Source organism: Oncorhynchus gorbuscha, linkage group LG06 (genome assembly GCF_021184085.1).
Source record: "Oncorhynchus gorbuscha isolate QuinsamMale2020 ecotype Even-year linkage group LG06, OgorEven_v1.0, whole genome shotgun sequence".
Classification (NCBI taxonomy): Eukaryota; Metazoa; Chordata; class Actinopteri; order Salmoniformes; family Salmonidae; genus Oncorhynchus; species Oncorhynchus gorbuscha.
Window position 1 is genome coordinate 36,628,641 of NC_060178.1, and position 24,124 is coordinate 36,652,764.

The 24,124-nt window shown below is 40.7% G+C and overlaps 1 protein-coding gene across 2 annotated transcripts; it reads left to right on the plus strand.

The window, feature by feature from the left end:
• The first annotated feature begins 855 nt into the window (after nucleotides 1–855).
• LOC124037898 (gelsolin-like) lies at nucleotides 856–23,413 on the plus strand. 2 transcript variants are annotated; one of them, XM_046353128.1, is made up of 17 exons: nucleotides 920–995; nucleotides 2,038–2,115; nucleotides 7,766–7,950; nucleotides 8,360–8,514; nucleotides 11,119–11,280; nucleotides 11,610–11,759; nucleotides 12,775–12,861; nucleotides 13,009–13,230; nucleotides 13,495–13,710; nucleotides 14,650–14,783; nucleotides 18,942–19,032; nucleotides 19,290–19,460; nucleotides 20,617–20,794; nucleotides 21,051–21,166; nucleotides 21,342–21,419; nucleotides 22,085–22,145; nucleotides 22,277–23,413. In XM_046353128.1, exons 3-17 carry the CDS (start codon nucleotides 7,770–7,772, stop codon nucleotides 22,435–22,437), a joined length of 2,163 nt encoding a protein of 720 aa, XP_046209084.1. In that variant the 5' UTR covers nucleotides 920–995; nucleotides 2,038–2,115; nucleotides 7,766–7,769; the 3' UTR covers nucleotides 22,438–23,413. The 2 variants fall into 2 exon arrangements, with proteins under 2 accessions (XP_046209085.1, XP_046209084.1); XM_046353129.1 differs by lacking the exon at nucleotides 2,038–2,115 and having other exon boundaries at nucleotides 856–995.
• Nucleotides 23,414–24,124: the final 711 nt, after the last annotated feature.

Genomic DNA, 24,124 nt, shown 5'->3' on the forward strand with positions numbered 1-24,124 from the left:
TAAGGGGTAAGGTAAGGGTTTGGTTTCGGTGCTGCTCAGTATGATGAAGAGAGGAGTGGGTTTGGGGGGGGAGTGTGTTCAGAAGGAAAACTGCATATTTTTTTTACGCTTTTCATGTGGTGATGGAGAGTCGGACCAAACTGCAGCGTGTAGATTGCATGCCACACCCTGGCCTGACCCAATACATAAAGATAAACACAAAATACTTCGACCAGGGCGTGACATATTTGATGTGTCTGGGTGGATTAGCATAATCCACACCATGCTTAAAGATGTATTCAATGTCTGATTTGTTATTGTTACCCATCTACCAATCACTGCCTTTCTTTATGATGCTTTTGAAAATCTCCCTGGTCGTTGTAGTTGAATCTGTGAAATGCGTTACTTGACTCCGGGACCTTACAGATGTTGTATGTATGGGGGACAGAGGAAGAGGTAGATTCAAAAATCATGTCAACCCCTATTATTTCACACAGAGTCATCAGTCCATATAACTTATGTGATTTTTTTGAGCCAAATTTGACTTCTGAACTCATTTCAGCTTGCCTAAACAAAGGGGGTGAATACTTATGCAACAACTATATTTTAGTTATTACATTTTTATTAATTTGTAAAAAGAAATATATATATATGTATTCACTTTGACATTACAGGAGTATTTTGTGTCGATCAATGACAAAAAATGACAATTAAATATATTTCAATCCCACTTTGTAACGCAACTAAATGTGAAAAAAGGTTCAAGAGTGTGTAGGCTTTCTAAAGGCCCTGTACTACCTACTCAAAGTAGGCCTACAGTAGTAAGCACTAGTTTACCATGTGTTGTTACTTGCAGGTTCAGTTGGGGCAGGGCGGGAGACGCCTCTTCTTTCTGAGCGCAAAGCTCCAGCTATATAATAGCCTCACTCACATCTAATCTTTTCAGAATCTGAAATACTACACTACATCCACATACTTTGGAGCTGAGTTCATCTTCAAAAGTTTTCTACTATCAGGTAAAAAAATTAAAATAAATACACAAGTTGTATAATCAGCAATTGTCATACAATTAGGATATAGATAGATTTGTAAAATAAATTGGCTCCACTCATTTACATTAAATTATATCAGAGATAATCCTTGACTTTCTGTATAATTTAAAGTTATTTGTTTGTTTAGCAGCAGCATTTTTTGTGTTAAAGAAACATTTCTGCCGGTCTATTCTTTATCATATCGCAGTTGCCTTGCAAACTCATCTTAGGTATGCCAGATGTATTGGGTGTTCTTTTGAATAAATGTCAATAGGTTAATTCCTACAAAATGTGTACAATGTCCGAGGGAAATATGAAATAACTTTTTGTTCACATCAATTGTTTATACGCTCCCAAAAATGGAGGTGTGGCTTAGTAGTGGTGTGGCTTTCTCATTGTTCTGCCACCCGTGAGAGTCATTTTTATTCCAGTTAGTCGGTCCTGCTAAGATTGAGCACAGACTTAATGAGTATTAACGAGGCTTACACAAGAGTGTGAGTTCCTCAAATGTCTATGCATGTCTTAATGTTGGGATTCTTACCACTTTGTTTTAATATTGAAGTAGTAATGTTGCAAATATCCAGCAACATGTTTCTGTAAGGTGGAGTCAAGCACATTATGTATCTTTTCATTACATGTATATTCAAATATGTGATGTGCAGAACTATTGAAGAAAATTAAAATCAGCAGTGTACAAACTTAACATGACGAACAGGAATGACATTTACTCCCACTGATAGACAAAACGAACAATCTGAAAGTCACGCCCCCAATAGGGCACACCTCATCAGGTGCTGGGTCAACCCAGCATGAAAGTTCCTAAAAACCCAACTGATGGTTAAATTAACCGGGCTATTTTCAGAAGACATGGCCTATTAGGGGCGTGGTTTTCAGATAGTTATTTTTGGTCACCCGGCTCTAGTTTACGATGTGTTGTTACTTGCAAGTTGGATTGGGTGGGGCTTGATATGCCTCTTCTTTCCAAGATGCTCTAGCTTTATAATAGCCTCACTCACAATCTTTGCAGAATCTTGAATAGGCTACTACACAACATCCACATCTGCCTTTGCTGCTGAGTTCATCTTCGAAAGTTTTCTACTATCAGGTATTTATTTTTTAAATACAGAAGTTTTATATCCTTACATCAGCAATTCTCATCCAATTAGGATACAGATATACACGAGAACTAAACTTAAAAGTATTTTTTTTTGTTTATCAGCAGAATCTTTGGTGTGAAAGTAACATGTTGCTGCCAGTCTATTCTTTATCATATCGCAGTTGCCTTGCAAACACATTTCTGGGTTGGCTAGATATATTAGCTATTCTTTTGAATAGATGCATACATGTTAATAGGTTAATTCCTACAAAATGTGTAGAATGGCAGAGGAAAAGAAAAGAAAAAGAACTGTTTCAGTAATGCACTGTGCCTTTAAATTGTAGTTGGTGGCTCAGCTAGTCGGATCCAGGAGGGAAGAAACCTACGCAAAAACCGTCCATATGAGTCATATTCATACTCTACAGAGGAATTAACAGTATGATTGCATATTGGAAAGACTTTTACATAATTTTTTTAGATTGTATTTTAGAATACATTCATTTTATTGTATAGTACAGCCATTTTTCAATTGTATTGCTCAATTGAGTCACTGTATTAGCATGCTGCAGTGAATAAATAGTATGGAAAGTTACACACATTGGTATATGAGGTAAAAAAAATATATATATCTCTGCATATTGATATGTTTTAACACAATGATATTGTGAACTAAATAAACTAATGACAGATAATGAATTATTTATTCTATTTTCCATGTATTATTTCATCTTTTATTATGTTGTTTATGTCTCAATATTACATTACATTTTATGTAAAAGTAGCAGTGTGTAAATACTTTTGGGAGGGTGTGTCACACAGATATCATAAATTATACACTATATATACAAAGGTATGTGGACACACCTTCAAATGAATGGATTCGGTTATTTCAGCCACACCCGTTGCTGACGGGGGTATAAAATCGAGCAAACAGCCATGCAATCTCCATAGACAAACGTAGCAGTAGAATGGCCTTACTGAAGAGCTCAGTGACTTTTAACATGGGACCGTCATAGGATGCCACCTTTCCAACAAGTCAGTTTGTCAAATTTCTGCCCTGCTAGAGCTAACCCGGTCAACTGTAAGTGCTGTTATTGTGAAGTGGAAACTTCTAGAAGCAACGATGGCTCAGCCATGAAGTGGTAGGCCACACAAGCTAACAGAACGGGACCGCCGTGTGCTGAAGCGCGTAGCACCATGAAAATTGTCTGTCCTCGGTTGCAACACTCACTTTCGAGTTCCAAACTACCTCTGGAAGCACGGTCAGCACAAGTACTGTTTGTCGGGAGCTTCATGAAATGGGTTTCTATAGCTGAGCAGGCACACTCAAGCCTAAGATCACAATGCGCAATGCCTTGCGTCGACTGGAGTGGTGTAAAGCTTGCCACCTTTGGAATCTGGAGCAGTGGAAATGCTTTCTCTGGAGTAATGTATCATGCTTCACCAACTGGCAGTCCAATGGACAAATCTGGGTTTGATGGATGGCAGGAGAGTGCTACCTGCCCCAATGCATAGTGCCAACTGTAAAGTTTGGTGGCTGGGGAATAATGGTCTGAGGCTGTTTTAATGGTTCTGGCTAGGATCCTTAGTTCCAATGAAGGGAAATCTTAACGCTACAGCATACAATGACATTCTAGACAATTTTGTGCTTCCAACTTTGTGGCAATCGTTTGGGGAAGGCCCTTTCCTGTTTCAGCATGGCAATGTCCCCGCGCACAAAGCAAAGTCCAAACAGAAATGGTTTGTCGAGATCGGTGTGGAAAAACTTGACTGGCCGGCACAGAGCCCTCACCTCATCCCCATCGAAGACCTATGGGATGAATTGGATCGCTGACTGCGAACCAGGCCTAATCACCCAACATCAGTGTCCGACCTCACTAATGCAATTGTTGCTGAATGAAAGCAAGTCCCCTCAGCAATGTTCCAACATACAGTTGAAAGCCTTCCTAGAAAAGGGGGGGACCAACTCTATAGTAATTGCCTTGATTTTGGAATGAGATGTTCAACGAACAGGTGTTCACATACTTTTGGTCATGTAGTGTATATGTAATTTTGTGGTCTGTCATCCTATAGTTTTTACTGTTTGGAGTCTGAGGTGGCTAAGTGTTGTGAAGTAGCCTAGAACCCATCCAGTAGAACCACAGAGGAATCAAACTGCTTTCGGAATACTGAGAGAGTAATTGGTTAGAGGACCACATGGGCTACAGGGGCTTATGTTTACAGATTCCCGTCTTGGGGAAAATGTTTCTTCTTATTCCAATCCAGTCTCATGAGACGCTTCAATCAAACACTGTATTTGCTCAGATCAATAAAATGAAAAAATATCTTCTATCACATCTTTATGTACATCAAATTCCAAGTTTGGAATGCAATCATGTCAGGTATGCTTGTATGGTGAATATGGACTACAATACATTTTCAGATGCTGAAATGTTGAGACATGGATAAGTCGTCCTAACAGTCAGTTTGAGAGACAGAGAAAGAAAGAGAGATGAGTAGAGAGAGAAAGGGAGAGAAACAGTTCTCTCTTGAGTCAGTCAGGCTCAACACCCTGACCTTTGCACCACCACCCTAGATCAACATTGAGTTACTGTCAGAGTTAGAGATAGACACCCTTCTCATTAAGGAGTAATGGTAAAGTATCAGGTTTCATGTGAGTCTGATATTGATACAAAAACATGAGGCATGAGAGATATACTGTCTCTGTGATACAGAGGGGTTATTTGACAACACAACATTCTATAAGGTTTCACACACAATGTTAAAAGCATGACATTTTGCTTTAATTATGTGGATGACATCCATAGTAAAGAAAGACTAAATATTGTTTCCAAATAAATGAAGTAGCCTATGAGGAAATAACCTCTGAGGATGTAGCCTATGTCTCTGACTCATTTTTCCGGACAGCTGAAGTAAAAGCTCTGTGATATTTTGAGCAAACATTCAAGGCCAATGTGAAGGCTACAGCCTTCTCTGTCTGTTGTAAGGAATATTGCAGCTGCACAAGCAGGATACTGTCCTGATACATTGCATTGGAGTAAAAACAATCTTTGTTTGTGTGATGATGTAGGCTTATATTTGTAGTTGCTGCCATATCATAGTCACTAGCCAGAGTTGCTGAAAAATAACACTACTGCTTTGACTGCCTGTCTGCTTCCTGCTTAGCCAAAGTTTGCAATGATGATGGAAAAAAAAATATTAGACCTTGTGTCTGTGACTTGCTTGTGTTTGATTTGTTGGCTAGATAGCTACATGTAACTCCCCACTTGGGTTTTGTGTTGCTGCAAAAAACTATCTGGGAGTATGTGCGAACATGTTGGTCATGTCTTTTTTTTGGACAACATGTAAACAGCTGCATGTAGCCAAACTGAAAAAAGAACATGAAATCATGCTTATGCGTAAAAGCCTACTGAGGCATGGAATGCAATAGTTTGAACATGTCGACCATCTGCTTTGTGTACAAAACATCAGACAAAGGCGTTCATCCCCGATCAAAGCGGCAGCGGAGCAATGAGCAGCAACTACATAGGCAACAGCCTTAGAATTAAGATCAACATACCAGAATGGACATTAACCTTCTGATGGGGGTCTAAGCGTCAGCCATTTTGGTCAAGGAGTTGGTCAACCATGGTTTGCCAGTGCTGTGATAAGATAGTGTGGGAAAAAAATAATTTGAAGAATTTATCCTCACTGTATGTTTGTCAGCTAGCTAACCAGACAGTTTGAGAGGAATGATTCCATTCATTTGTCAGATTAAGTGCCAATATGCCAACATTCCATTCAAACAAGGCAGTCAATCCACAGCAATACACTGGCTGAAATCAGTTGATGATAAGACTTAGACAAGTTGTAAAATCAACAAGTACTGATAATGTATCATATAATAGCACTCACAGTTTACCAAGAAAAGCGTCTGAAAATTAAATCATTTAGGGCTAAAATCATATTATTATTATTATTATTATTAATAGCACTCACAGTTTACCAAGAAAACAAATCATTTAGGGTCTTTTTGAATATAATTTAGAGGCTATTTATACAGAATATTTGTACAAAACCTGTATAAACTGTATTTATAACTATATAACAATATTTTTGGTTGACAGTAATTCTATTACACAATTTCTGATATATCACACAGTTATGTTCCTGCATAAATCAAATCTGGATTACGCCTCTACTGCCATTAGCTCATATTACACTGGTTTGGATTTGTCCCTGACGAATGTGGCTGCCAATTTCACTCCATTCTTTAACATTAAGGCTTTATGACATAGCCCCTCTAGTAATTTCATAGGATCTCTATGGCAGGAGATAAAATGTAAAGAAATCCTTCACCTGGGCAGAAATCTGTTTATTTTTAGTCCCAGCAAAACGGTTTCCAGAAAATCCGGAACTGCAACCACTCCTTTGTTTTGCAATTGACACAGGGATCAGCTGACATAATATTGGGTCATTCAGCAGAACACACACCTGTCTTAAGTAAAGAATACTGTTTAAAGTCAATAGTCATGTGATATGGCCTTCTCTTCAGTGAGCCAATAATGACCTCTGTTTATCTGGAGAAAATATTACCTGGAGCTTTGACTTGTGTTGTGTAATAAATGCCTCTAAGGATTCAGTCAAACATTAACTAACCTAATTGACATACGACGTACAGTAATTATCCTATTACACATATGACACAATACTAAAGTAGTGGTGTATTATGAAACCTAGGGCTTTGGTACATCTACACTTCAGAAAATGCTGGGTAAATAGTGGACAGAACACAGATAGGGATATTTTGACACAGGATCACTTAGTTGAGTGGTTTTCTTTGAAGACTGAAGGCATGGCTTATTAGTGACGTGGCTTTCAGATAGTTAGTTTTGGCCACCCGTGAGAGTAAATGTCATTCCTGTTGATCATGAGATGTTTGCACTGCAAATTTGAAATATTCTTCAATATTTTTTGCAAGTTACATATGTTAATGTAAATGTTCTAACATTATTTAAATATTGTAACAATGTGGTAACTCTCCCAACATTGGGATATGCATAGGCACTTGAGCAACCCACACTCTTGTGTAACAAGCATTTCGCTACACTCGCATTAACATCTGCATGTGACCAATAAGATTTGATTTGATTTAACCCTCATAAAAGCCACAAAATAATATAACATAACATGAACCAGAATGATATTTACTCTCATGGGAGGCAAAAAATAACCATTTGAAAGCCACGCACCCACTAAGCCACACTTCCAGTCTTTTGATCTGACCCAGTGGGTCATAGCTTAATAAGCCAGCATCAACAACCCAACTAAGTGACTCAACTGGCTGTTCCAAAATAACCCAACGAGTGTTCTGTCCAATATTTACCAAAATTGTTTTTTTTAACCCAGCATTTCTTTTTAAAGTGTACTCCCCACAGATTTCCATTATTAGCACTATATGTTAGCCTTTAACACTAAAGACACTCTCCAAGGTCTCGTTAACTGGTGATAAAGAGCCATACATTCACATCATATCTTTGACTTTATTGTGATTCTGAGTTTTATTTTGTGTTTGTCAGTGATAATGACAGTCATCTTGTGTATGACCTTGACTCTCCATCACCTCCTCCTCCTCCTCCTTCTAATCACCCCTCTGCTTTCTCCTGTTCCTCCCTTCCAGAACCATGGTGTTCCATAAGGAGTTCCAGATTGCAGGAAAGGGGCCTGGTCTTCAGGTATGGCGTGTGGAGAAGATGGATCTGAAGCCGGTTCCTAAACAGCTCTATGGGAACTTCTTCACTGGAGACTGCTACGTTTTGCTCTACACCACCGCCGCCCCCTCATACTACATCCACATGTGGCTGGGTGAGAGAGATAGCTGGTTACCCCACTGATATATCCTACCACCAGGGTCACTCAAGCTGAGCCTTTAACTGCTATGCTATACGTGCAGAAAATGATAATGATAAGCATTATCAAAAGACACATGCCACATTCACCTGTCATATTTATTTGATAATTTATTTATTTGATATTTGATAATTGACTGAATGGTTCCTCCCTTTGATGTTTTGGATGTTCCAGGGTGAAGCTTCCCCTAGGTACAAATCTAGGTTCAGCAATTCTAACCTTAATCATTGGTAGGAAAAATGCAATACTGACTCAAGAACACTGCCTAAGGGGGAACTTCACCCTACATCATTCTGTATGTTCTATGGCCTTTCCCATTGGTAATCTTCCTCCTCATCTCTGTCTCTATTGGTTGATACCACAGGAAATGAAAGTTCTCAGGATGAGATGGGTGCGGCGGCCATCTTTAGCTCCCAACTGGATGATTTCCTGGGCGGAGGCCCGGTACAATTCAGAGAGGTCCAGAACAATGAGTCTATCACCTTCCTGGGATACTTCAAGTCTGGTATCAAGTACAAGGTGAGGTATTACTGCAAATGGTATCATTAAAAATAACTGAAAGTCTCTGTTTTCATTTCCAGCACTTAGAAGCTTACTCTGTTATTATACAGCCCACTACTATACTTCTCTGTTCATGTCAATGACATTGAAACCCAATGCAGTGAAGTGAAGGAAAATAATGTGTGTGGGTTTTGCATTATTAGGTTAAGTATGGATAACCAAGTATTAACAACGAAGTAGATTCCAATTTGAACTTGGTGACTAATGAGACTGAAGTTTAGATCTATTGAATTACAGGGTCCTACAATAGGTGGTCAAAGGAGTAGTAATCTATTCTCCAGTGAGGACCACCCCAACAGCAACACTCCCATTAAGTTAAGGATCTCTTCAGAGAATGACAATGTACATACAGTGTGTACATGTAAGAACCCCTTGCAGTCACTTCAGTAGTTTTAAAACGGTTATGTCCCCCCCTACTGGTTCAAATCAGTGTCACAATTCAGACAAGTAGCAAGAACGTTTCCCAGGACATAGACATGTCTTATATCGGCAGAAAGCTAAATTATTGTCAAATTTACAGTAGTTATTACAGTGAAAACATACCATGCAATTGTTTGAGGAGAGTGCACTGTTATTGTAAGGGGTGCATACTGGCGGCAGGGAAGTCAGGTGCAGGAGAGCCAAAACTGGATTACAACGGAGCAGTTTAATAAATAAAACCAACCAAACAAACAATCAATGGGTACAAAACCCATCGCACACCAGATAACAATAACAATTACAATAAACAATTCTGGACAAGGACATGGGGTGAACAGAGGGTTAAATACACAGCATGTAATGAGGGGATTGAAAGCAGGTGTGTGAGAAGACAAGACAAAACAAATGGAAAATGAAAAGTGTATTGATGATGTCTAGAAGACTTTCCACGCCGAATGCCGCCCGAACAAGGAGAGGAACCGACTTCAGTGGAAGTCGTGACAGTTATGCACATGAAAATGTATATATTGACCAATTAGGCACATTTGGGCAGACTTGATACAACATTTTGAACAGAAATGCAATGGTTCATTGGATCAGTCTAAAACTTTTGCACATACACTGCTGCCATCTAGTGGCCAAAATCTAAATTGTGCCTGGAGTCCTAAGTTAGATACTGGCCTTTCTCTTGCATTTCTAAGATGATGAAAAAAAATCTTTTTTACCTTGTATGATCTTTTACCAGATCTAATGTGTTATATTATCCTACATTAATTTCACATTTCCACAAACTTCAAAGTGTTTCCTTTCAAATGGTATCAATAATATGCATATCCTTGTTTCAGGTCCTGAGCTACAGGCAGTTAGATTTGGGTCGGTCATTTTAGGCGAAATTTGAAAAAAAGGGTCCAATCCTGTGTTGAAATACTAATGAGTCTCAACACATGTTGCCAAAAAGCTAACTGTACTATTTTTAAAGGACTGTGTCTTTAAGTTTTAGCTTCTACAGTAGTTAAAGTTTTCCATAGAAGGTTGCTATGGAGAGTTTGAATTGGCAGAAAGGCTGAGGGAGGACACATATGGGTCTTTTTCCAGAAAGCCAAATGGCTGCATGTCTGGCAAGATTTTATATTGGCTTCTGAATTGGAAAGCAGAGGAAGGAAGCCTTGGAAGTACATATTTACTTACTACTCTGGACAGTTACTCACAATGAACTTTGATGTTGGAGTTTGTAACATATGTAATATACAATGAGTATACAAAACATTTATGGAAAATTCCACCCAAAAACTATCTTTTGGTATTTGTTTCATTAGTTAATTGTTGACATAGTCCTAAAATGTTTTGCTTCTCAGCAATCAAGTTGTCAAGACATAGATCCCTATAACTCAACTCTAGACCTTGAAGCCAGTTCCACTGCTTTTTTAAATTGTTGCCCTCTAATCAGGGACTGATTTAGACCTGGGACACCAGGTGGGTGCAATTCATTATCAGGTAGAACAGAAAACCAGCAGGCTCCGGACCTCACAGGGTAAGAGTTCAATACCTCTGACATAGACTGACCAGGTGAATCCAGGTGACAGATATGATCTCTTATTGATGTCACTTGTAAAATCCACTGAAATCAGTGTAGATGAAGGGGAGGAGACAGACTAATAGGTTAAAGAAGGATTTTAAAGCTTTGAGATAATTGAGACCTGGATTGTGTATGTGTGCCATTCAGAGGGTGAATGGGCAAGAAATAATATTTAAGTGCCTTTGAATGGGTTATGGCAGTAGGTACCAGGCGCACTGGTTTGTGTAAAGAACTGCAATGCTGCTGGGCTTTTCACACTCAACAGTTTCCCGTGTGTATAAAGAATGGTCTACCACCCAAAGGACATCCAGCCAACTTGACACAATTTTGGGGAGCATTGGAGTCAACATGGGCCAGCATCACTGTGGAATGCTTTTGACACCTTCTGGAGTCCATGTCCGACTAATTGAGGCTGTTCTGAGGGCAAAAGTAGGAGGGTGCAACTCAATAATAGGAAGGTGTTCCTAATGTTTGGTATACTCAGTGTGCATATAAACTTCTTATAAACTATGTTTTATTGTTAGCTTCGTTAACCTGACACATTATTTAAATTCTCTGCCCTTCAGCAAGGTGGGGTGGCCTCTGGCTTCCAGCACGTGGTGACCAATGAGATGAACGTCAAGCGTCTGCTGCACATCAAGGGCCGCAGGGTCATCAGAGCCACGGAGGTGGACATGTCCTGGTCCAGCTTCAACAATGGGGACTGCTTCATCATCGACCTGGGAAAGGTGAGCTGGGACAGGGTATCAGTGACTAAGCTCAACGATGAAATTAGAAGTTAAGGAGTTAGATCTGCTAAACCAGACCCACGTGCATTGAACTTAGCCGATGATACATAGGGGGATTGTCACATAGGCAGAAGCACAAAGATCCCACATGCACAATGTTTGCATATGTGCAATGGGAGGAATGAGGGCTATAAAGACGGAGAGGGCAGTAAAATACCCCAGTTGTTATTTTGTGGAGCATACATGAGCATGCATAAGTAGTTATATCCAGAGTTATTACCCTTAGTCTGAGTCATGGCCATGAAGACAACTTTTGTTTCTATTCTCAGGACATCTTCCAGTGGTGTGGCAGTGAGTGCAACCGCTTCGAGCGACTGAAGGCGTCCGAGTTGGCCATCGATGTCCGTGACAACGAGAGGAATGGCCGTGCCAAGCTGCAAATTGTTGAGGAGGGAGGAGAGCCAGAGGCTGTCATCAACGTGAGACATTTGCATTTTTACATTTTAGTCATTTAACACTCTCTTATCCAGACACACACACACACACACACACACACACACACACACACACACACACACACACACACACACACACACACACACACACACACACACACACACACACACACACACACACACACACACACACACACACACACACACACACACACACACACACACACACACACACACACACACACACACACAGAGATAATCGAGGAGGAAGGAGAACAGCTGACTGAATCCCAAATCATTCCCTCACCGCTCCCCCTCCAATTGCATGTTCACGCGCACCTCTGCCATTTGCACAAGTGTCTCATTGCTGAGGGAGTGAAGATGATCGAGGGTCTAGGGGGGCTAATTAGACATAGATAGTCACTTAGTCAGATAGTCACTTAGACCGAGCCAGCAAGGCTGCAGGCTTCAGAGCGAAGTGATATCCCTACAAGCACTGCGATATGTTTGGAGTCTGCGCAATTTCATAAAATAATGGAGAGGAATTCCTAATTATATGTTGTTTGCATTTGTTAATGTCTGATTTCGAGACTTGATACATGTAACAGATGACATACCTCCCTAATTAAATGTTTAACTGTTACTGTGGTTTATATCTTGTAAAACAACAAGGGGATTTGTTAATTTAGAGTCACCTTCACCACCACTTCCTGTCCCTGTAATACAGGAAGGGAATATGGGAGCGAAGGTTACTGGCATCTGGCATTATTATGCCCGTTTAGCACACTAGGACATTGCAGTGTGAACTTGAATAATTTTAGCTGTCTTCTATTTTGTCTCATTTAATGCATTTTTAAAAGGTAAGAGGTTGTTCCTGGTCTTGCACGGTGGTCACAAGCTCTATACAAGGGTTTTTATGCAATGGTGGAATTGTAGATGAGTGCAATGGGACTTCTCAGGCAGAGCTGATAAACTTGGCTAGGACTTATTTCTCCTTATTCATGGTATTAATAATTGCTGTGTTTGCTTTTATGTTAAGGCTCTGGGACCCAAACCCAACATCCCTGCAGGAAGCCCTGATGACGAGACTGTTGAAAGAGCCAACAAGAAGGGAGCTCTCTACATGGTAAAGACTCGCAGCCCTGTGCTGCTCCCAGTCCCAGTCATATGTGTATGTTTTGTGGTGGCGCTGTGTACTGTGAAAGCACAATGGTCCATTTCAGTTGTCTCTGTATAATGTGGGTGAACACAGATGTATTGTATTGGGTTGTAGATCTCTGACGCGGCAGGCTCCATGAAGGTGTCAGTGGTGGCCCAGACCAGCCCCTTCAAACAAGAGATACTCTCCCCCAGCGAGTGTTACATTCTGGACAACGGATCGGACTGCAAGATCTTTGTCTGGAAAGGACCTAGTGCCTCCACAGATGAGCGCAAGGCTGCCATGAATGCTGCAGAACAGTTCATCAAGGAGAAGAATTACCCCAAGCACACCCAGGTAACGTTAGAGCAAACATGTCTTCATGCTGCTGCCGTGAATTTGTATGCCAAAGTTATGCACCATGACAGTAACCTTTCTACCCTACTGCTGCTGAATTGTGCAAAAGTCATACACTACAAGAACATCCTCTCCACATCCCATCACCACTCACTCAGCTCTGTGTATTGACCAACTCCTTTGGATCTACTGCTATCATTTCCCTTTACAGATATGTGGGTTGAATGATTTAAGCCCTTTGATGTCTTCTTCTGTCCTGTACAGATCCAGGTGTTGCCGTGCGGAGGAGAGACTACCCTGTTTAAGCAGTTCTTCTGTAACTGGAAGGACAAGGACCAGACCACGGGCCCAGGCCAGGCCTACAGTGTGGGACGTATTGCCAGGGTGGAGCAGGTCCCCTTCGACTCCTCCTCCCTACACACCAACAAGACCATGGTTGCCCAACACGGCATGGTGGATGACGGATCTGGGAAGGTTCAGGTACTGCTGAAAGAATCTAGTGATGAGAATCAGTATGATGATCTAATTCCAGTGGGGGAGAAATACCCAATTGTCATACTTGAGTAAAAGTAAAGATTCCTTAACAGAAAATGACTCAAGTAAAAGTGACCCAGTAAAATCCTAGTTGAGTAAATATACTTAAGTAATTGCTAAAATATACTTAAAAATCAAAAGTAAAAGTATGAATAATTTCAAATTCCTTATATTAAGCAAACCAGACGGCACCATTGTCCTGTTTTTTTTTAATGTATGGATAGCCAGGGGCACATTCCAACATTCAGACATCATTTACAAATGAAGCATGTGTTTGGTGAGTCCGCCAGATCAGAGGCAGTAGGGATGACCAGGGATGTTCTCTCGATAAGTGTGTGAATTAGAATATTTCCCTGTCCTGCTAAGCATTCAAAATGTAACAAGTACTTTTGTGTGTCAGGGAAAATGTATGGAGTAAAGGTACATACTTTTCTTTAGGAATGTAGTGAAGTAAATATAAATATGTCAAACATATAAATAGTCAAGTACAGATATCCCAAAAATATTTTTACACCACTGTCAAATTATACTACTCCTGGTGGTGTGAGAATTGTTTTTTTGTTTTGTTCAAAGGAGTGAAACGAGTGAACCTCAATTTGTCTTTCCACAAATACTTTCATCTTATCTCCTCTACTTCTGAACTGTATTGGATGAGAACATCCAAGGTCCATCCCCCTCAGACCTTCTTCTCCAATGTGCCATAGAGCCATAGAGAGAATAACAGGCAGAGGGAGAATGTGTTACAAGGAAGGCAAACTTGTGCGTGTGTGCTGGAGGCTGCCGTCCCGACCACTAGACCACCAAGCCCAAATGTGAATTGTTTTTCATGTACCACACACTGAGAGTTACACCTTGGTAACTAAAGGTGATGCTTCTCCTCCTCAGGTGTGGCGTGTGGAGGATGGTGCCCAGGTGCCAGTGGACCCCTCCAGCTACGGCCAGTTCTATGGAGGTGACTGCTACCTGGTCCTGTACAGCTACCGCCTAGGAGGCAGGGAGCAGCATATCATCTACACCTGGTTAGTGTTGTTCACCATTTCGCCACATGAGAGAGCCTTCATCCGACTGGAGCTGTAGACTGAGTATACCAAACATTGAGAACAGCTTCCAAGTATTGAGTTGTGCCCTTTTGGCCTCAGAACAGCCTCAATTCGTTTATTTTTTTTATTTTTTTATTTCACCTTTATTTAACCAGGTAGGCTAGTTGAGAACAGGTTCTCATTTGCAACTGCGACCTGGCCAAGATAAAGCATAGCAGTGTGAACAGACAACACAGAGTTACACATGGAGTAAACAATTAACAAGTCAATAACACAGAGAAAAATAGGGGAGTCTATATACAATGTGTGCAAAAGGCATGAGGAGGTAGGCGAATAATTACAATATTGCAGATTAACAATGAAGTGATAAATGATCATGTACAGAGATATTGGTGTGCAAAAGAGCAGAAAAGTAAATAAATAAAAACTGTGGGGATGAGGTAGGTGAAAATGGGTGTGCTATTTACCAATAGATTATGTACAGCTGCAGCGATCGGTTAGCTGCTCAGCTAGCTGATGTTTGAAGTTGGTGAGGGAGATAAAAGTCTCCAACTTCAGCGATTTTTGCAATTCGTTCCAGTCACAGGCAGCAGAGTACTGGAACGAAAGGCGGCCGAATGAGGTGTTGGCTTTAGGGATGATCAATGAGATACACCTGCTGGAGCGCGTGCTACGGATGGGTGTTGCCATCGTGACCAGTGAGCTGAGATAAGGCGGAGCTTTGCCTAGCATGGCCTTGTAGAAGACCTGAAGCCAGTGGGTCTGGCGACGAATATGTAGCGAGGGCCAGCCGACTAGAGCATACAAGTCGCAGTGGTGGGTAGTATAAGGTGCTTTAGTGACAAAACGGATGGCACTGTGATAAACTGCATCCAGTTTGCTGAGTAGAGTGTTGGAAGCAATTTTGTAGATGATGTCGCCGAAGTCGAGGATCGGTAGGATAGTCAGTTTTACTAGGGTAAGCTTGGCAGCGTGAGTGAAGGAGGCTTTGTTGCGGAATAGAAAGCCGATTCTTGATTTGATTTTCGATTGGAGATGTTTGATATGGGTCTGGAAGGAGAGTTTGCAGTCTAGCCAGACACCTAGCTACTTATAGGTGTCCACATATTCAAGGTCGGAGCCATCCAGTGTGGTGATGCTAGTCGGGCATGCGGGTGCAGGCAGCGATCGGTTGAAAAACATGCATTTGGTTTTACTAGCGTTTAAGAGCAGTTGGAGGCCACGGAAGGAGTGTTGTATGGCATTGAAGCTCGATTGGAGGTTAGATAGCACAGTGTCCAATGACGGGCCGAAAGTGTATACAATGGTGTCGTCTGCGTAGAGGTGGATCAGGGAATCGCCCGCAGCAAGAGCAACATCATTGATATATACAGAGAAAAGAGTCGGCCCGAGAATTGAACCCTGTGGCACCCCCATAGAGACTGCCAGAGGACCGGACAACACGCCCTCCGATTTGACACACTGAACTCTGTCTGCAAAGTAATTGGTGAACCAGGCAAGGCAGTCATCCGAAAAACCGAGGCTACTGAGTCTGCCAATAAGAATATGGTGATTGACAGAGTCGAAAGCCTTGGCAAGGTCGATGAAGATGGGTATGGACTCTACAAGGTGTCAAAAACGTTCCACAGGGATGCTGACCCATGTTGACTCCAATGCTTCCCACAGTTGTGTCAAGTTGGCTGGATGTCCTTTTGGGTGGTGGACCATTCTTGATGCACAAGGGAAACTGTTGAGCATGAAAAAACCCAGCAGCATTGCAGTTCTTGACACACATCAGTGCCCCTAGGACCTACTACCATACTCTGTTCAAAGGTATTTAAATATTTTTTTTCTTGCCCAATCACCCCCTGAATGGCACATGCACACAATCCATGTCTTAATAATCTCAACACATGAAAATCCTTCTTTAACCTGTCTCCTTCCCTTCATATACACTGATATGAGTGGACTTAACAAGTGACCTCAATAAGGGAACGTAGCTTTCACCTGGATTCACCTGGTCAGTCTTTAATGTGCCATTAAACCCCTACAACTCATCCAGAACGCCGCAGCCCGTCTAGTGTTCAACCTTCCCAAGTTCTCTCACGTCACCCCGCTCCTCCGCTCTCTCCACTGGCTTCCAGTTGAAGCTCGCATCCGCTACAAGACCATGGTGCTTGCCTACGGAGCTGTGAGGGGAACGGCACCTCAGTACCTCCAGGCTCTGATCAGGCCCTACACCCAAATAAGGGCACTGCGTTCATCCACCTCTGGCCTGCTCGTCTCCCTACCACTGAGGAAGTACAGTTCCCGCTCAGCCCAGTCAAAACTGTTCGCTGCTCTGGCTCCCCAATGGTGGAACAAACTCCCTCACGACGCCAGGACAGCGGAGTCAATCACCACCTTCCGGAGACACCTGAAACCCCACCTCTTTAAGGAATACTTAGGATAGGATAAAGTAATCCTTCTCACCCCCCTTAAAATATTTAGATGCACTATTGTAAAGTGGCTGTTCCACTGGATGTCATAAGGTGAATGCACCAATTTGTAAGTCGCTCTGGATAAGAGCGTCTGCTAAATGACTTAAATGTAAATGTAAATGTAATGGAAAGAGCAGGTGTTCTTAATTTGTTATATACTCAGTGTAACTGCATTAGCACCTCTCTGGGATATGTGGGACGGTAGTGTCCCACCTCGCCAACAGCCAGTGAAATTGCAGGTCGCCAAATTCAAAACAACAGAAATCCCATAATTAAAATTCCTCAAACATACAAGTATTTTACACCATTGTAAAGATCCACTTCTTGTTAATCCAGCCACGGTGTCCGATTTCAAAAAGGCTTTACGACGAAAGCACACCAAACGATTATGTTAGGTGAGTACCAAGTCACAGAAAAACACTTTTTCCAGCCAATGAGAGGAGTCACAAAAAGCAGAAATAGAGATAAAATTCATCACTAACCTTTGATGATCTTAATCAGATGACACTTATAGGACTTCATGTTACACAGTACATGTATGTTATGTTCGATAAAGTTCATATTTATATCCAGAAATCTCAGTTTACATTGGCGCGTTATGTTCAGTAGTTCCAAAACCTCCGGTGATTTTGCAGAGAGCCACATCAATTTACAGAAATACTCATAATAAACATTAATAAAAGATACAACTGTTATGCATGGAATTTTAGATCCACTTCTCCTTAATGCAACCGCTGTGTCAGATTTTTTTTTTAATTGCGTAAAAAGCATACCATGCAATAATCTGAGTACAGTGCTCAGACAACAAAACAAGCGATACAGATATCCGCCATGTTGTAGAGTCAACAGAAGTCAGAAATACCATTATAAATATTCACTTACCTTTGATGATCTTCATCAGAATGCACTCCCAGGAATCTCAGTTCCACAATAAATGTTTAATTTGTTCAATAAAGTCCATAATTTATGTCCAAATACCTCCTTTTTCTCGCGTTTAGTACACAATCCAAACTCACGACATGCGAAAGTCCAGGCGAAAGTTCAGATGATTAGTCATATTACAGTTCGTAGAAACATGTCAAACGATGTATAGAATCGATCTTTAGGATGTTTTTATCATAAATCTTCAATAATGTTCCAACCGGAGAATTCCTTTGTCTGTAGAAATGCAATGGAACGCAAGCTAACTCTCATGTGAGCGCGCGTGATCAGCTCATGCCACTCTGGCAGACCTCTGACTCATTCAGCTCCCATTCCCCCCTCCTTCACAGTAGAAGCATCAAACAAGGTGCTAAAGACTGGAAGCCTTAGGAAGTGCAATATGAAGCCATAGACATTGTATATTTGATAGGCAATGATTTGAAAAACTAAAAAACTCAGATTTCCCACTTCCTGGTTGGATTTGTTTTATCTGGTTTTTGCCTGCCATAGGAGTTCTGTTATACTCACAGGCATTATTCAAACAGTTTTAGAAACTTCAGCGTGTTTTCTATCCAAATCTACTAATAATATGCATATATTAGCAACTGGGCCTGAGTAGCTGGCAGTTTACTCTGGGCACCTTATTCATCCAAGCTACTCAGTCCCAATGAAGTTAAGATCTCTGTTTGTGTCTATGTTATCCCATACCCATAACAGTGATTGATGGATTGATATATTGATTGACTGATGTCTTCAGGCAGGGGCGGAAGTGTACTCAGGATGAGCTGGCTGCTTCCGCCTTCCTGACGGTCAAGCTGGACGACTCCATGGGAGGCTCACCTGTCCAGGTAACACTTACTATACAAAGACAATCCCAGACCAATTGCTCACCATTCAGATAAATCTGATTTAAACACACCTCATATGTCTTTCAAACACTCAGAGAAGTGTCCTCTTGTCAATGTTGTTTGGAAGTGTGATTTATTTATTTAACCTTAGCCAGGTAAGTCATTGAGAACAAAATCTATTTTACAATAACAACCTGGCTGTGAAAGCCCATGATCTAATGGATGTGTTGAAATGTCTCCTCTCCTATCTCCTCCAGGTGCGTGTGACTCAGGGCCAGGAGCCGGCCCACCTGATGAGTCTGTTCAAGGGGAAGCCCATGGTGATCCACCTGGGCGGAACGTCCCGTAAGGGGGGCCAGAGCAAGGTGGGCTCCACACGCCTCTTCCACATCCGCCAGAGCTCCACCAAGGCTACACGGGCTGTAGAGGTCAGTCAGTCACACAACATACACATATATCTGGGACGCTAAAGAAGACAAGATAAAGCATGTCTGTCTATATAATGAATATGAATTGTGTGGGTTGAGGTTATTAAATATAAAAGGACTAAACCCTTCTCTAAAAGCTTCAAGTTTTTCTTGAACCCTAAATGTTTTTCAAGTAGATTACTAAGAAAAGATCATCCATTGTTTAAAAGTGGCCTTTTTGCCTTTGTGCAGATTGCCATGTCCCATTTTCGATTAATTTAAAATTAAACATTTTTGAAGTATCTCTCTTTTTCAAGCTGGTTTCAATTTCAATTTCATCCCCATGAAAAAATAGAACAAATATTATGGCTGAACTCAAATGTGCTGGTTATTAAACGGCAGGTAGCCTAGTGGTTAGAGTGTTGGACTGGTAATTGCAAGGTTGCAAGTTCAAATCCCCAAGCTGATAAAGTACAAATCTGTTGTTCTGCCCCTGAACAGGCAGTTAACCCACTGTTCCTAGGCCATCATTGAAAATAGGAATTTGTTCTTAACTGACTTGCCTAGTAAAATAAAGGAAAAAATAAATAAAAATTTCATTGAAAATAAGAATTTTTTCTTACTAAACTAACTAATGAATAAACAATTTGTATATTCTAAAGCTGAATCAGGTTGAAGACAAATAAAATAAAGTGTATGGAAGATTGAGGGAGGGGTGTGGCCGGTAAAAAATAAAAACCTGCATTTATGTAAAAGATGTTTGAAAAGGGTATTTTGTTATTAAATGATATTGTAAATTGGAATGGTAGAGTTATGTATTTTATGGAGTTATCAGAATTGTATGGGAAGGTCTGCTCAATCCAAGATTACAACCAATTGATTACAGCATTACCCCAAAAATGGAGGAGGCAGGTGGCAGCGGGAAGAGGTAGGGAACTGGTCTGTCTGCCTAATATAAAGGATCAAAATTGGCGGAGGAATAAAAATAGCAAAGTATACCAGTTTCATTTGAGGACCAGGATGTTGACAGCTGTGCCATACAAATTGAAAAATAGCTGGGAAGAGATTTTTGATGTACCGATTCCATGGTACAGGGTGTATGAGTTGATTTATAAAACGACACAAGATTCAAGACTTCGTGCCCCCCAAACCCCCCCATCTCCAATCCTCTCCTCAGGTGGAGCCCTCTGCTACATTCCTGAACACCAATGATGTGTTTGTGCTGAAGTCCCCTGACACTGTGTTCCTGTGGAGGGGAGTGGGGGCCACTGAGGAGGAGATGGCTGCGGCACAGTATGTCACCTCTTTCCTGGGAGGAGGGAAAGCCACTGTGGTGTCAGAGGGCAAGGAGCCTGGTGGGTATTGTAGTCTTACACCTACCTGGTGACTGTCATAACAAAACGTGCCTTGATTTATTTTACATTATTTGTTTCTATTTTAAATACTTTTATTGTAGTGCTTTTATTAGCAAATATTACATTTGAACGACCATTACAAAATGTTGTACTCACTATAATTTATTATTGTGTTTTTCTGATGTTTCTTCATTTGCATTGAATGAAACTGGTATGATAAGTGTTTTGATGTACCATATTATGCTCTCTTCCCCAGCTGGGTTCTGGTCTGCTCTGGGAGGGAAGAAGGAGTACCAGACCTCCAGCGGTCTGCAGAAGATGGTGAAGCCACCACGCCTGTTTGGCTGCTCTAACAAGACTGGCAGACTCATAGTGAGTAGAGGAATGCTTTCTCTTAGTGAAGGGGTGGACTATTTGGTTGTGAAGGTTGGAGACATCAAAGGATACTCTGTAATTTTCTCTTTCTCTTTCTCTTTCTCTTTCTCTTTCTCTTTCTCTTTCTCTTTCTCTTTCTCTTTCTCTTTCTCTTTCTCTTTCTCTTTCTCAGGCTGAGGAGGTGCCTGGAGATTTCACCCAGTCAGACTTGGCAACCGATGATGTCATGCTTCTGGACACTTGGGATCAGGTAAGGTCTTGGCATGATGTGGAAGACCATTATAAAACCATTATACATTATAATCTGCATGATCCCAGTGGCTCTGATACAACTGAAGTCCTGCCATGAGTTTTTAGAGGAAGTTATCCAATCCTCCAATCCCTCTTCACATCCTGCTTTTACTGTTTTCTGTATAATAATTTGAGTGTGCTGGGTTGATCCCATAGAAATATCATGAGGCTTTGAAGTTACCGGTCAGCCGTATTGGCAGTCATCCACAGGAATGAATGGAATTCTACAGTATTTCAAATAAATGTTGAAAGGACAAAATGACATGTATTTAAGAATGTTTTTGATGTAGTGGGAACAGTAACATAAGATTTAAAAAACTTTACTTTAAGGACTTTTTAAAAATATATATATTTAGTAGCTCACATAACATTATTTAAAAGTGTGCATTAAGGTGTCTATAATAGAATAAAGGTGGCAAAAACAAATGTAAACATTAATACATGTATTTCTTTAGGTTAAATATTTCATTTACAATGGTTGGGGAATGCCATAATGGAGGCGTGGTTACTTCAAAACAGCACCTTCTGTCTGTCATCTAGTGTAGCATTGACTTGACTGGGAATGTCTGTCTAGTTATTCTATTTCTATTGATGATCCACTCTCTTTTTCTATTATTTTAATAGGTATTCCTCTGGATAGGCAACGAGGCCAACGAAGTGGAGAGGACCGGATCAGCAAAAATTGGTACGATTGATTAATAATCTGGATTTATTGGCCATTGTTCATACATACACTCTATCACTACTTCATTGTAGTCATTGACAAAAAGTGTCAATCTATGGGACTTAATGTAGAGCTTTCTTCTTGCCTTTCAGCTAAAGACTACTTGGATTCGGACCCCTCTGGTCGCCGGGGCATTGCCATCACCACGATCAAGCAGGGAATGGAACCGGCAACCTTCACGGGCTGGTTCCAGGCCTGGGACCCCAAGATGTGGGAAACAGACCCTCTGGAGCGTATCCGTGCCCGTTTTTAAAATGTACTGTCACTAGGACAACCCCTTCCCCCTGCTCCCTCCCGTTCTTTACCCTCGCATGGCTTCTTCTCCAGCATGATCCTGTACTCCTAAAAACAAGGCCAAGACATCTGCAAGACATCTGCAAGCAGTTGGACCCATAAGCCAGATGAAACTGGTCCATTATATTGGACCAGTTTACAGTTTACTGCTTGGATTAGCTCGGTCGTGGATATGTTTGTGTTCTAGCCTACTCCATTGCTGTGATTGTCAAGCCAAATGTTTGACATAACAATGAGTGACAAGGAGTATTGTCTTTATTTTACTATTTTCATGTATAACTGTGTGGATTCTCAAATATGTTAGCTACACGTGTAAATGTGGCCTTCAAGGGGCAATCAGAAGTTGCGACATACATTTTTGGACTTAGAGATTAATTATGTGTACCCATTGATTCTTGGAGAATATATGTTATAAATACCTCATTAGCTTAGTTCAACTGATGTACCCCATTAGAACCCCAATATAAGCTTATTTTACTCCAATGTTTGTAAACAATATAGCCTCAAAACATTGGTTAAATCTATAATTTTTATATAATGGATGGTCAATCCTTGCGTCCATAGCTCTGTCTATGAATTTGAGAGTGATTGCATTTTTCCAGCCCCATCTCTCAGCTTTTTGTTACTTTTATTTTCAATTTTTTATTTTTTTATTTAACACTTATTTCAAAAATATTCTCCACTTCTTAAAGCATTATAGGTTAAGGGTTTGTAAAGTAAGCCTTTTAGCGCAGGTGATAAAATTTGATTTAACAAACCAGGGCTGAGGAGACCGCTTTGTTATTGTTTCTTCTGCTGATTTCCACTTTAACAATGATGGGCATTTAAAAAAGACACTTTTGCTATTGTAAAATTTGCCTAACAAAGTCTATTTCATGCTTGTATACTGTAGTAAATTAACTTTTGTTAGTAATAAAACATCCTGTTTTTTGAAAGAAGGTTGTGCTTTTTTGTATTGCGACTTGCATGTACAGATGTAGGATCTTAATTTGAACCAGTTTGCTACAGCAGGAAAAATAATCCTGCAGCAACAGGAAATGTGAATTCTTATGTGGATTATAATTATTGACATTTTTGTAGGGTTTGATACATTTTTCTTGTGGGAAAATACAAAATACACTACGGGGCAGTTTCCCGGACAGACTTGAATTTAAGTCATGACTATGCTAACTCTACTTAAATTCATCCAGATTTTTAAAAAATGGTTTTCTGAGACGTTGCTTAATTTCAGATTAATTAGTTCTAGACTAGGGAGTCCCAGACTAAGGTAAATACAGTTCATCTTTGTGAAGCCTAATTATGTTAATGAAGTGCACTTGGTGCTGACCGGAGGAGCAAGTAATCTAAACCAAACGGTAACACTTTACTTGACACCCAGCGGTTTAACATGTTATGACACGATCATAACCATGTCATATGATGTCATAACAGCTGACATAACTTGTCATAACCTGTTCAAATGTGGTCATAACACTGTCATGACCATACATGTAAATTTAGACCTGTCGTGACATGGCTGGTTATGACACCTACATAAGAGTGTAAAAACACACAGCCTACCATGGTAGTTATTTTATGGCTGGTTATGACACCTACACAAAAGTGTCAAAACCCACAAAACCTACCACCCAAGGCAAAACATTCCA

Excerpts from the sequence above, each read along its gene's own strand:
- LOC124037898 (XM_046353129.1), top strand. The coding sequence starts at position 7,770 with ATGGTGTTCCATAAGGAGTTCCAGATTGCAGGAAAGGGGCCTGGTCTT. Across the intron at positions 21,167-21,341 it reads ACAAGACTGGCAGACTCATA|GCTGAGGAGGTGCCTGGAGA; the intron begins GTGAGTAGAGGA and ends TCTCTTTCTCAG. Across the intron at positions 22,146-22,276 it reads GACCGGATCAGCAAAAATTG|CTAAAGACTACTTGGATTCG; the intron begins GTACGATTGATT and ends CTTGCCTTTCAG.